The 13,620-nt window shown below is 45.0% G+C and overlaps 1 protein-coding gene across 1 annotated transcript in view; it reads left to right on the top strand.

Annotated features, from left to right (window-relative positions):
- The window catches only part of LOC137642690 (serine/threonine-protein kinase 16), a 43,214-nt gene that overhangs the window by 20,145 nt on the left and 9,449 nt on the right, over positions 1 to 13,620 (top strand). The window contains exons 4-5 of the mRNA XM_068375472.1: positions 7,214 to 7,354; positions 8,996 to 9,055. Coding sequence (XP_068231573.1) covers positions 7,214 to 7,354; positions 8,996 to 9,055 — 201 coding nt within the window. The remainder of the gene's footprint in view (positions 1 to 7,213; positions 7,355 to 8,995; positions 9,056 to 13,620) is intronic.

Consider the following 13,620-nt stretch of genomic DNA (forward strand, 5'->3'; position numbering starts at 1 on the left):
GCCTATAGAAGAGTAGTGGGACTCATCAGAAGGCAGCATGGGATTACGGAACCCTCGGCTCCGAGGGGTGATTCCTGGAGGTCAAGCCTCCTGAGGATTACACATCACGTCGCCCTTCCTCTTGCCCCAGACCTAGTACAGTGATACCTCGGTAGTCGAACGACTCTATACTCGAACAATTCGGAGTTCGACCAAAATTTTCGAGAAATTTTTGCTGCGGTGCTCGACCAAAAATTCGGTACTCGACCAGCCGAACACGTGACGACCGCATGGGCTTTGTGATGATCGCGCCATCTCGGCCACTCTCGCTTGTTCGGGAAGCATCAGTTCTCTCGAGAGCGTCACTCAGACAACGCGCGATCAGCATTCGTTGTGATTTAGTGATTTTCAGTGCTTTTAATTGCTTTTTTAGCTTTCATAATGAGTCCCAAGAAAGTAATGAGTGTTAAGGGGAAGGAGAAGAGGAAAACAGTGCGAACAACGATCGAGTTGAAGAAGGAAATTATAGCGAAATATGAGAATGGTGTACGAGTGTCCGATTTAGCGGTAGAATACGGAATGGCGAAGTCGACCATTTCTACGTTTTTAAAGCATAAAGAAATGATTAAGAAGGCGAATGTTGCAACGGGAGTTACGGCGGTAACTAAGCAAAGGCCACAAGTGATTGAGGAGATGGAAAAGTTGCTTTTAATATTTATTAAAGAAAAACAGTTGGCCGGGGAAAGTGTTAGTGAAGCGTTCATTTGTGAAAAAGCGTTGCATATCTATGAAGAATTAGTGAAGAAAAGTCCGAGTACCAGTGAAAGTGATTCATTTACATTTAAAGCGAGCAGGGGTTGGTTTGAAAAGTTTCGTAATAGAACAGGTATTCATCGTGTTACTAGGCATGGGGAGGCAGCTAGTTCGGATCAAATTGCAGCCGATAAATACGTGGGGGAATTCGATCGGTACATAAATGAACAAAATTTGATCGCACAACAAGTCTTTAATTGTGATGAGACTGGGTTATTTTGGAAGAAAATGCCAGCCAATACGTACATTACCAAGGACGAGACGAAGATGCCAGGTCACAAGCCAATGAAAGATAGGCTAACATTGTTGCTGTGTGCAAATGCAAGTGGCGATTGCAAGATCAAACCCTTGTTAGTGTACCACTCGGACAACCCCCGGGTGTTCAAACGAAATAATATTTGTAAAAGTGCACTACCAGTTATGTGGCGCTCGAACACTAAATCTTGGGTCACAAGACAATTCTTTACTGAGTGGATAAACGAAGTGTTTGCCCCCCAGGTTAAGGCTTACCTCATTGAAAAGAGCTTGCCAATGAAATGTCTTCTGGTTATGGACAATGCTCCTGCACATCCTCCAGGTCTCGAGGATGACTTGAAAGAAGAATACAGCTTTATCAAAATCAAATTCTTGCCCCCCAATACTACTCCCATACTCCAGCCCATGGACCAACAGGTCATTTCAAACTTCAAAAAACTCTATACCAAGGCCCTTTTCAGAAAGTGTTTTGAAGTGACCAGTGACACGAAGTTGACCCTAAAGGAATTCTGGAAGGAACACTTCAGCATCCTCAACTCTGTTAACATGATTGACCAAGCTTGGCGAGGTGTGACCTATAGGACATTGAACTCTGCCTGGCGTAAGCTGTGGCCATCATGTGTCACAGAGAGGGAGTTTGAAGGTTTCCAACCAGAGGCGGGTCCAAGCACTGCTACCCCTGTAATTTCTGATGACACTGATGTCGTTGAGGAAATTGTTGTCATGGGCAGGAGTTTGGGGCTTGAGGTCGACAAGGATGATATTGATGAGCTTGTAGAAAGCCATTCTACCGAGTTGACTGTGGAGGAATTGTTGCACCTGCAACAACAACAGCAGCAGGATCTGATTGTGGAGCAGGAATCTTCAGAAGAGGATGAGGTAAGGGAGGATGTTCCAAGTTCTCTCATCAATGAAATTTGTTCCAAGTGGGCAGATGTGCAGGCTTTTGCTGAAAAATACCACCCAGAAATTGCAGTAGCAAACCGGGCAGTGCATATGTTTAATGATAGTGTCATGTATCATTTTCGAAGAATACTGCAGAGGAGGAAGAAACAATTAACAATAGACCAGTTTTTCACAAAAGAAAAGAAAGCTGCTACATCAAAGCCTGTTTCTCCTCCAAAGAAGAGACAAAGAAGAGAAGAAACCCCTGAAATAGATCTGCCCACCCTTTCATTGGAGAGAGAAACAACTCCTGAAGGAGAACTACCCCGCCACATCATGGAAGGGGACTCTCCTTCCAAGCAGTAACCTCCCCCTTCCATCCTCTCCACATCCATCCCTGTATGCCATCGAACCGCTGCTCAAAGGTATGTTCACTACAGTACAGAAAATGGTTTAAAATTGTTTTATTTTAGTACAGTAAATGGTTTAAAATTGTTTTATAGGATTTTCTGACCAATTTCATACACATTTAGATAATTATTGTTGTTTAGGTACACGTTTTATTAATATTTTGGGCCTGTTCGAGTGCTTGGGAACGGAATAGAATATATACCATTATTTCTTATGGGGAAAAAAAATTCGGTACTCGAACAAATCGGAGGTCGAACACGGATCTCGAACGGATTATGGTCGAGTACCGAGGTATCACTGTACTAGGGCAAGAGTACATAGACAACTTGGTGGCCAGCAATGCCGAGGCCCCCAAGTCCCAGAGTGCCTCGAAACTGCTCCAGGGCCTCAGATCTCAGGGAAAAGTGTATATTCCGGAAGGGCGTCGCCCAGGCCCCTGTAGAGTGGACCCGGCCTTGGACGTCCTAGGTCAGGGCGGCTCAGACGAAAGGGCCTCTTCAGCCCCAGTTTGCTTCTCTCCTACGGAGGCCGCCATGATGGAGGAGATGTCGCGGGACCTAGTCAACGTCTCCTCATGGCTGGACTGGTGGGCCTCCACGTTAGTAAACGTCCAAGCCTCCGTCGACCCCGAAGATCCTGACCAGCAAAGCCTCCTGACGGACCATCTCACCTCCGGGGGGAAAACGCTTAAGTTCCTCTCATATCAGGCACTCGCCCTTACGGCCAACTGGGTCCTCCGTAAACGAGACACGGTCCTGGCCAAGTTATCTAGGAAGATCCCAGACAGAGAGGCCCGGGCCGTACGTAGCCTTTCCTTGTGGGGTGAGTCGCTGTTCCCGTTGAAAGAACTTGAGAGCCTGATGGAGAAAGTGTCAAAGAGGAAGGAGGCCAACGTCCCCAGACCTGTGTCATCTAAGAGACCTCCCTACAGGAGGGCCGCCTCAGATAGCGCCGTGACTTCTCAGGCCTCCCCCAGCACTTCGAGGAGAGAAGCCCCCTCTTCCTCCTGGGCAACAACTCCTCAACCCTACCGCAGAGGAGCACCAACTTCGTCTAGCTCCTTCAGGTCGGGTTACTCCGCCTCTAGGAGAGGCAGGTCAAGCCGCCCCTCTAGAAGAAGGTAGAGGGAGAGGCCCCCTACTCCCGCCCAAGCCTCGGGTTGGGGGATGCCTCGGACCACATTGGCAAGCATGGAAGGCACAAGGAGCGGATCCTTGGACAGTGTCCGTCCTGAAGGAGGGCTACAGGCTTCCCTTCCTAGCGGATCCACCCCCTCTTATTCCAGCCAGCCAGACAGAATGGTTGGCCCCCAGGGACCCGATGAAGAGGGCCGCCCTTCAAGAGGAGATTTCCTCCATGTTGGAGAAGGGTGCCATGGAAGAGGTCCTGCTCCCAGGCCCAGGCTTCTACAGCCGCCTGTTCCTGGTAGAGAAAGCAACGGGGGGGTGGAGACCCGTGATAGACCTGTCGGCCCTCAACAAGTTCGTCAAGAAGACGGACTTCAAGATGGAGACCCCAAAATCCGTCCTGCTGTCCTTGAGGGAGAAAGATTATATGATGACTGTCGACCTCAAGGACGCATACTTCCAGATCCCTGTCCACCCGTCGAGTCGGAAGTTCCTCCGGGTAAAATGGGGTCCCCAGATCCTGCAGTTCAAGACCCTTTGCTTCGGCCTGTCGACGGCCCCTCAAGTGTTCACGAGGGTCTTCGCGACGGTCTCCGTGTGGGCTCACGAACGGGGTATCCGCCTCATCAGGTACCTGGACGACTGGTTGCTCCTTTCCACCTCAAGGGCCCTCTTGGAGGAACAAGGGAGAAGCCTCCTCCAGTTTTGCAGGAATCTGGGGATTGTAATCAATCTGAAGAAGTCGAACTTAACCCCATCCAACAGAATGGGCTACTTGGGGATGACGTTGGATACCGTGCAGGGGAAAGTTTTCCCCTCGCAGGACAGGATACGGAACCTCAAACACATCATTCAGCCGTTCCTGTCAGAACACTCCAGGAGGGCGGGAGATTGGCAGAGACTGATAGGTCACCTAGTCTCATTGGAGAAACTGGTTCCCCAAGGGAGGATGAGGCTCAGACCCATTCAATGGAACCTCAAGAGCCTCTGGTCCCAGACGGACTCGCAGAAAACGTTAATTCCAGTCCTTCCGGACACGAGAACCTCCCTGGAATGGTGGCACTGCCAGTCGAACTCCCTCAAGGGGATGCCCCTCGGGTCCAGTCCCCCCCGAGTACCTCCTGTTCACAGACGCCTCCAACTAAGGGTGGGGAGCCCACCTTCTGGAAGAGACGGCACGGGGTACCTGGTCGGAAAGGGAAAAAGCGTCTACACATCAATGTCCTAGAACTAAGAGCAGTTCAGAAGGCGTGTCTTCACTTTGGAAGTCGTCTAAGGGGAAACACCGTGGCGTTAATGTGCGACAACGCCACGGTAGTGGCCTACATAAAGAAACAAGGGGGCATGAGATCGAAGGAGCTGTGCGACCTCGCCATAGACATCCTGAATTGGGCAGACGAACAGCAAGTGGTGCTGCTGGCAAGGTTCATTCCCGGGAAGAAGAACGTTCTGGCCGACGGCCTCAGCAGAATGGGTCAAATAGTGGGGACAGAGTGGTCTCTACACCCAGAAGTAGCCAGACTCATCATTCAACGTTGGGGCTCCCCGGTGATGGACCTCTTTGCAACAAAGCTCAATGCCCAACTTCCGGTCTATTGCTCCCCGGTACCAGACCAGAATGCAGCCCTAGAAGACGCCTTCCAGCACAAGTGGGACAACCTGGATGTATACGCTTTCCCCCCCTTCACGTTGATAAGACAGGTGCTCAACAGAGTAAGGGCCGCCTGAAACCTAAAGATGACTTTGGTAGCGCCCTGGTGGCCGGAGAGAGAGTGGTTCGCGGACCTAAAGGACCTAGCGAGCCAACCACCTTGGCCTCTGCCCGCCAGGTCAGACCTCCTGCACCAACCGCACTTCTTCAAGCTCCACGACAACCCTCTCTCTCTTCGCCTTCACGCCTGGAGACTATCGAGCGGCTCCTGAAGAAGGAGGGGTACTCCACCACCACAGCTAAGAGAATGTCCCTATACCTGAGGAGATCCTCGACCGCGGTATACCAGGCGAAGTGGGCCTCCTTCTCGAAGTGGTGCTCGGAGAAACATATTAGACCTCTTAAAGCTTCGGTCCCGGACATAGCAGATTTTCTGGTGTATCTTAGAGATAAAGTGGGAATGTCAATTCCAGCCATTAAAGGAGTTCGAGCCGCCTTAGGCCAAGTCTTCCTCCTGAAGGGCATCGACCTGGGGTCCTCGAGACACATAGCGATGCTGATCAAGAGTTTCGAGCAATCCTGCCCCCCTCAAGCAAGTAGAGTGCCCAGGTGGGACTTAGCCAAGGTCTTGAAGATGCTGAGTCGTCCCCCCTTTGAACCCCTTAAAGATATCTGAGACAAGGATCTCACCCTCAAGACCGTTTTCTTGCTAGCCTTAGCTTCCGCTAAGAGAGTGGGAGAGATCCATGGTCTGTCTTACGACGTTTCTCACTCCAAAGGGTGGAAAGAAGTATCCTTCAGGTTCGTGCCTTCCTTTGTGGCTAAGACTCGGAACCCAGCAGTCTGGGACCCGAGGTTTGAGGGTTTCTCAATTCCTGCCATTCCCAAGACGGGCATTACAGAAGATTTGAGGTTATGCCCAGTACGGACGTTCAGGAAATACCTGGAAAGGACAGCTCATCTCCGACCAGGCATCAAAAACCTCTTCGTTTCCACAGGTGTTAATAGGAAGCAAGTTTCCAAGAACACCATTTCCTTCTGGCTGAGACAAGTCATCGCTAGAACCTATGAAGAGGATAAAATGGCAGTGCCAGGCACTCCCCGGCCCCATGACATCAGGGGTCTGAGCACCTCCTTGGCCTTTGAGAGAAACATGGCGGTGGGGCAGATCCTGCAGGCAGGCACCTGGTCGAACCAGTCGACCTTTACTGCCCACTACCTCAAGGATTTTTCAAGGAAATCCTTGGACGGGTTCTCCATTGGGACAGTCATTGCCGCCCTCCAAGCAGTGTAGCGGTGAGGCCAGAGGCTGTCCCCAACGATGGACACATTCTTCGCGACTACACTTCGGAGGAAATCGTCAGAAGAATTTTTCAAGAGGCGAGTCTTAGATAATAGCGTAAGGTTGCGCAGTTACCCTCACTCCCGCACTCTGATAGGCCCCCGCATTCCATAGCCCTCTAGGCCCTACGTGCCAAGTCAAGTGTCAGAATAGCACTCCCGCCTCCTAAAGTATAAGTCTCCAAAGAAAGTAGTTCGAGGTAAGTATTCGTGTTGGAACAAATCAAAAATTTTAAGTAATTTTTATTTTTCCTAACATACTTACCGAGAACTACTTTCGGGTAATGGCCCTCCCTTCCTTCCCCGAGTGCCATCCTTCCATTGCCAGGTTGGGCTAATACAAAGAACTTAATGAGGAGAATGACCCAGAGAGGCAGTGACCTGCCCTGATCCTGCCCTCGGGGCGCATTCCATGGCGGCGGGGGTGGGCCTATGTAGAGAACGGAGTAGGGGGGTAACGGCGCGAAAACCTTGGTCGATAGAGAGGAGATCACAAGTGACTCCAAAGAAAGTAGTTCTCGGTAAGTATGTTAGGAAAAATAAAAATTACTTAAAATTTTTTATTTTAGTTTTAGAATTAGTATTATCATTAGATTTTTTTTCTCCAGCATTTACACCTTTAGATAGTTTTCTTACTTGAAAGAATTAAGCATCTAAATATTTTTTTGCATTTTGTAATACAGTATTTTATGTAATATGGATATCTTAGATTTGCATTTGATCTGTAATTGTAGGTTTTTCTTCTTTTCAGATAGCCTTAGCAGAAGTGGAATATCTCAAAGCTCTGTCTCATCCAAATATTGTAGAATGTGTAAATTCAGATTTAGTTGGTGTACCAGATCTGATGGGAAACAGAACTTCACAAGTACTCATTGTTCTTCCTTACTGTCCGGTATGTTTAGCTCATTTTTGTTTTTTGTTACCATCTATGGAGGAATTGTTAAATTTTTATATGGCATGATATGGGATAACAGACATACAATACTGTACAATATTAAGTGTTATTGTATCACATTCACTCCAAAGTGGAATAGCTGTGTATATGGAGGATGATATTTTTAATTTTGGGAGAAATGCTAGTTTGTAAATTTAGTGGCCTTGGAACCTAATCCAAGTTTGAATCGGTAAAATTTCAAAATAGGAGCTTAAGTGAGATCGCACCTGTATTCACCAACACACACTGAATAATGAATGATCCAAACTACTCTAGCTTTTTGGATTCCTGTGTTTGTAAGTGAATTCAGTCTTTTGATAGTCTGACAACTGACAAATATAGAAAATTTTCATTCATATTCATATTAGTCTGCTTTAATGCATCCCCATCAGTTTATATTAGCTTAACTGTAGTCAGTTGCTCCTTGGACATACTATACAGTACTCTAAAAGATGGTGAGTCAGCACTCTCCCTTGGTATCCACTGGTTAGAATAAGAATAAAGGCTGTTCATGACTGGAAGAGGTAAGCGAAAGGAGAGTGTCCTATAAACCAACCATATGAACATATGATCAGTGCCCAAGCCCTCTCTCCACCCAAACTAAGACCAGGAGAGCCAAGCAATAGCTGTTGATGACAGCAAGTAGATCTATTTCTTGTTATTCCCACAAACCTTTACATTTGGTGCTTGCCAAATACTTAATACTGCACCTCAGTTCCATGTCAACAAAATCTGCTTTTTCCCCAAAAGATGTGCCTCTATACTATCATGAGATCATCCTCTATCGCTCCATCATCGGTTCTTGTTACTCATGCCCTACGTTGAAAATCCTAACTCCATTGACACTGTATTACCTAATTTAGCATCTCTATAACCCCATGTGTTGCACTTGTATCTATAACAGTAACCCTGCCCACACTCATTGAAATTCTCCCTTTCCTTTATAATCATATAATCTTAGTTTTACCCAAAATAAATTTCAATACCATTTCCAATTTGTGTCTTTCATCTTTAAAAAAAAATTCAAAGACTACTGTTCTACTGTTAATATCAGGCGATCTAAATACAGTAACTCCAACATGCCTCCTTCATTGCCTTCTTCATAGCTTCATACATTAGTATGATAAATAGTAAAGGGTTTAGAGCCAATCCATTATTGGAACGGAATTCATCTCTGGTGCTTTTAATATAGCCTACCCGTAACTGTCATCAATTTAATTTTGTGTTATAATACAGTAACTGTTAACTTTTAATCTCATATTTTTTTATTGCTAGTTTTGGTTCTTTGTTGAACACCTTCAGTAGATCCTTTGAATATTTTTTTTATCCCATTCAACTTGTTATACAGGTTTTCTCTATTGCCACTTTGCAGGAAACAAAGCCAATTTAACAATTATCTATTTAGATTTTATTCTTTTATTGTAGCATCTACTTCAGTGTTGTCATACTTTGCTCCATCAGCTTATTTTATACTTTTTTCAATATACTGTACAGTATCTCCAGTGTTGGCTTATTCAGTGATAGTTAGGATTAAGATTGAACCTCTATTGGTAGCATAAAAAAAAATTAATCTACTTTTCTTATTCAATTTCCGGGCAGCGTGGAACTCTTCACGATGAACTAATGAGTAGAGAAAAGGCGGGAACTCCATTTGATGAGGTATGTATAGATTATAGTAAAAATATATTTTGTACCAAACAGTTATTGTATGCTTTGGTTATTGATGCAATAGCAATTAAAAATATAGAATACTTTATCCAGAAGAGAAAACAATTATGCCTAGGTTTTGAAAGAAACCTGCTTCATTAGGAAGAAGTGGATGTGGGTTAGGACCAAAGCTTAAATACTGTACTGGGGCTGCAAATACCATTCATTGCTGTTATAAGATGTCATACAAAATGAGTTTGAATTAAATTAAAATACAGTTGGTGGTTTAAGGCTTAATACTGAAAGCTGGAATTATGAAGCTTTTTAATATGATAAAAGGCAATAGATTGTTTATACTGTACATAATTGTGATGAAAGTTAAAAGGTTTCCAGATATTAAAATATCAGAGAGGAAATTTGTCCGATTTCTAAATCGTACTGAAAATTCCAGTAGTTAAGAGAAAAAAGGTGGAAATTAGTCTGACTTAACAAGTACTTCCTGTATCTTCCAGAGACAAAATCTTAGATAACTATGTATTTTCCAACTATTTATCCATTATTATTATTATTATTATTATAATACTGTACCATGTAACATTAAAGTCTTAACTAAGTATTTTTCTTACAAAAAGAGATGGGATTTATTTCTAGGAAGCTCCCATTAAGACAACATTTCTTATTAACCCTTAAAAAACTAGAGGGGCACTCAGTAGAGAGCATGCTTTTACCATGCCAAGCAGACTTATTCTTCAAAATTTAATGGATTTGTCCTCGAGTCATAACCCACTTGTTTATCAAGTTTTATTGAAATTAGTTGAATATTTTTTGCGAAGGATATGTATCCATCCCTGTCTGTTTATTTGAGTACAATTTCACACAAAAACTACCATACCGATTTAAACCAAACTGTGTAGTCACGATGAGTATGACCCGAGGATGATTCTATAAAATTTTGAATAAAGTATAGTACATCAAAGTACAAATACGCAGAAATGCTTTGAATAGCCGAATCCAAAGGCAATCATTTCTCTTATCACCAAATTCTTTACCTGAAGTAGAGCCTTGAAGCTGCCATCAACTCCAGGCAATTTATGTACACTCTGTACCAACAAGATTTGGGATGAAACAAAATAGAAAGACACTTCACAGAAAAGTGATACGAACCACAAATATTTCACTTTAAGAAAAGAGAACGCAAAAAATATCTGAGAAAGAAATGTGTAGTGGTTTGTCTGGTTGATGAAAGAGTGAAAAGCTACTACATGAGGTAACTCCTCTGTAGGCATGACCAATTTCAAGCCACTCTTATGGTGCCAGGGTTGAACAAGGAAAGAAATATCCTGGTACAATTATAATCTACATATATTCTTGCAACAAACTCTGCTGTTCCCCACTACCACTGACTGTTTAAATATTATAGCCTCACAGTTTAAATGAACTATTTTAAAGACTTTTTTTTGTACAACCCCAGCATGTACTGTAAAGTAATGAAAAACCCCCATGATGGAGGCAGTCTCTCTCTACAATAGCAGTGCTTCATCCTAATTCTAGATATTTGTAAATTTAAAGCACATGTAAAATCATAGTAGTTCCCGCACAAAGTACAAACCTGACGCTCTTTACTATGCAGTATTATTTTGGCGAAGCTGAAGCTAACTGATAAAGCTTTTCGTCAGGGTGTAACTACCCACTGCTAGTTAGTGGTGGAGGAGCTGGATAGGTTAGCCCCCCTGCTCACACCAGCACCACACACCAGCACCAGCAACTAACTGTCACTTTTTATTTCGGCTCAGTAGAGTAAAGACGTACAGTAGTCTTTTCTCTCCTGCTGAACCTTTTAACTGGTTTACGATTAAAAGCAACTGGCCTAAAGCTTAATATAAAGTCTCTTTTCTTTCAGAACTGCCTACCTTGGGGCTCTCGGATTCCCCGTGCAAGGCAAGGTATCAACAGGTCTTTGGCCTCTGCTTCTGCTCGCCCAACGTTCGCTCTGCTTTGGCGGGCGGGTGTGAGCAGTGGCTAACAAGAACTCCTCGTAGTGACTTGTTGGGTAACCACTTCGGGGCGACCCCAGAAACGAGCTTCGACTAAGTTTCAAAGGCAACGCTCTAAGTCGACCTTCAACTTGAGCTCAGCTCGTTGACGGGATACATAGACTGCTGCCCAGAGGTCTGCCTCCAGGGTGTTGTATAATTTTCACTTTAGTGCGAGTTACCCTCCACCAGGCCAAGGATACCGGTATCCAAGGACCTGTGGGGATAAAGTACTCCCGTAAGTAATGCGCAGAGGCGGTTCTGTTGTTACCAGATTCTTGTTTTGGAAATGTCCCACTAACAGGTGTTTCCTGAAAGCTGGGATAGATCCAATGTGTCTGATTTCATGCAAACGAATCTGCAATGGTCACCACGTGTCCTTGTATGAAGGGAAACAAAATCTGACAGACTTGCAAAGCCAGAGCGAAAGTATTCTAGGATCTTCCCTTATTTTTTCCATTATAGCTGGAATAGTAGTGTGCTCCCAGAACCGGGAGGCAAATCAGTCTAATTTCTACTCGTCACTTCTTGTATAGAAGAGATGAAGGATTTGAAGTCATGAAGGATTTGAAGTCGTGAACGGTTGGGTTCTAGGTCTTGTACCTGAACAGAGGTGGTGGAGATCATGACATTCCTACTTGCTTCTTCAGGACTAAGCCAGCCGTTCGTTCTGTTGTTCGAATAGGGATCGCTTGAAAGGCCTGCGAACTCATGAAACATATCCTGCTGTAGGGACTCGAAGTTGAAAACTTCGTTCGAGGGCTGACTGGTATCCTTCACCATAAAGACTCAGGAGCTTCTTTGACAAAGGAAGAAACAGCTGATCTGGATACCATTCAGGAGCAATGTGGCTCTTGCTGAAACTCTGTTGTCAACCAATTTTACAGTAGTGTGATCGAGAAAACGTTAAGATGGACAGGGAGGAGGAAGCTTATACAATCCCTATGGATGTTGTAAGGTGTCCTCTAACGCTACCAATGGATTAGGACTGGGTAGTAGAAACTGGAAGTTTTTGTCCAACTGAATAGCAAGCCACTCAGGCAATGGTGAAAACCTGAAGTACGAAGCCTTTCTGCCCTGTAATGATGTAGGAATTCCAAATTGTACTACAGCTAGTTACTGCTGACCGACTGTTTACTTGCACAGTCGTCGTGCACGGACGAGTCTTGCAAACAGCCCTACCTTGTCGACTTCCCAAGTGTATGCCTGTTTAGGGTCTTTGAAACGAGTCCATTCATTGACGCAAGTCATGAATGAATGCTTGTAGTTTTTCAACGTACAGAGTACATTACCAACCCTACTTGTAATAGTACACCACTCCCCTAAGGTGACCATGTATCCCTTGTGCCCTATCCTTCTTGGGTTTGTCTGTAAACAAGAGAATCCTTTGGAAGTAGAGTTTGAATGGAACTCCCCTGGAGAGGAAATAGTCAATCAGCAACTAGCCTGATCATCCTGGTTTCCTATTTTATTGGAACCAGAAGGTAGAGGGGAAAATCCATGGCTGCTTACGACCGATTCTTTCCATAATCCTGGAGCAATCACTGGTGTGGGAGCCAGTGTTGCCAAGTACAGTATATTCCCGGTATGTACCATCTCACCCATGCTTAGACGGGGCGAGGTGTGTCAGGAGTGAAATTCTGGGGAGGAAAGGACAGCAGCTTGAAAGTCTGACTCTTCTGAGGCCAAGGTGCTCCTAGCTCCCGTATCCTCAAAGGCCTGAGAAGCGTCTGTGCTTCCATTTCTAATGGGTGAATGTTAAGGTGTGGCACTAAGCGGCATGTTATGTGAAGCCCCAGTGGTGGCGAGGAGTCTCTCCTGTGATAGCATGTACGCAATGTAGCATTTCTATTATCATAAGAGCATTCCGACTGGTACTAATCATCATCGTCTTAGGAACTGTTGGAAGAAGGATGGGAAAGAGGACGGTGACCTTGTCTCCCGATCAAGGGTAGAAGAACTCAGTTTTGTACAATACAGAGTGCTGGTAACAGGAGTGAACATCTGCATCACGTACCTTGGAGCTTCTCCTGGTAAATACCATCTTTGCGTACTGAAATAAAGATCATTAGACAGATGCAGCTAAGGACATCAGACGATGTCTTCTTCAGGTGAATTAGTAGTGCTCGGTTAAGGGAACTGCATTCTGTACAAGACTGAACACTGATGCAGAAGGAGCGCATACCAATGATTGTTCTCGAAGCAACAACTCTTGGCATGAAATGCTTCCCCCTCTCCTGAAAATGAGAGGGGGATTGTCCAGGAAGAGGATAGAATAGTTGGGCCCTTTATTTCTACTGGCAGTGCATCCTTGTGATTGAAGAGCATAGGAAGCAGGTGTCTGTGCACCTGAACTGCATACTAAGAACATACTTGGATCCCTTCCCCAAGTGGAATGTTCTCAATACCACATTCTCTCCCCCAAGAGAAGGGAAATGGTAAGAGCGACACGTACGTGACTTATCTATCGGTCTTGTGGAAGTCTGAGTAGAATTTCATGTAGAATATTGAGAGCGTAGGGTTCTTGCTTTTGGGGATTTAGAG

This window comes from Palaemon carinicauda, chromosome 6 (assembly GCF_036898095.1).
Source record: "Palaemon carinicauda isolate YSFRI2023 chromosome 6, ASM3689809v2, whole genome shotgun sequence".
Classification (NCBI taxonomy): domain Eukaryota; kingdom Metazoa; phylum Arthropoda; class Malacostraca; order Decapoda; family Palaemonidae; genus Palaemon; species Palaemon carinicauda.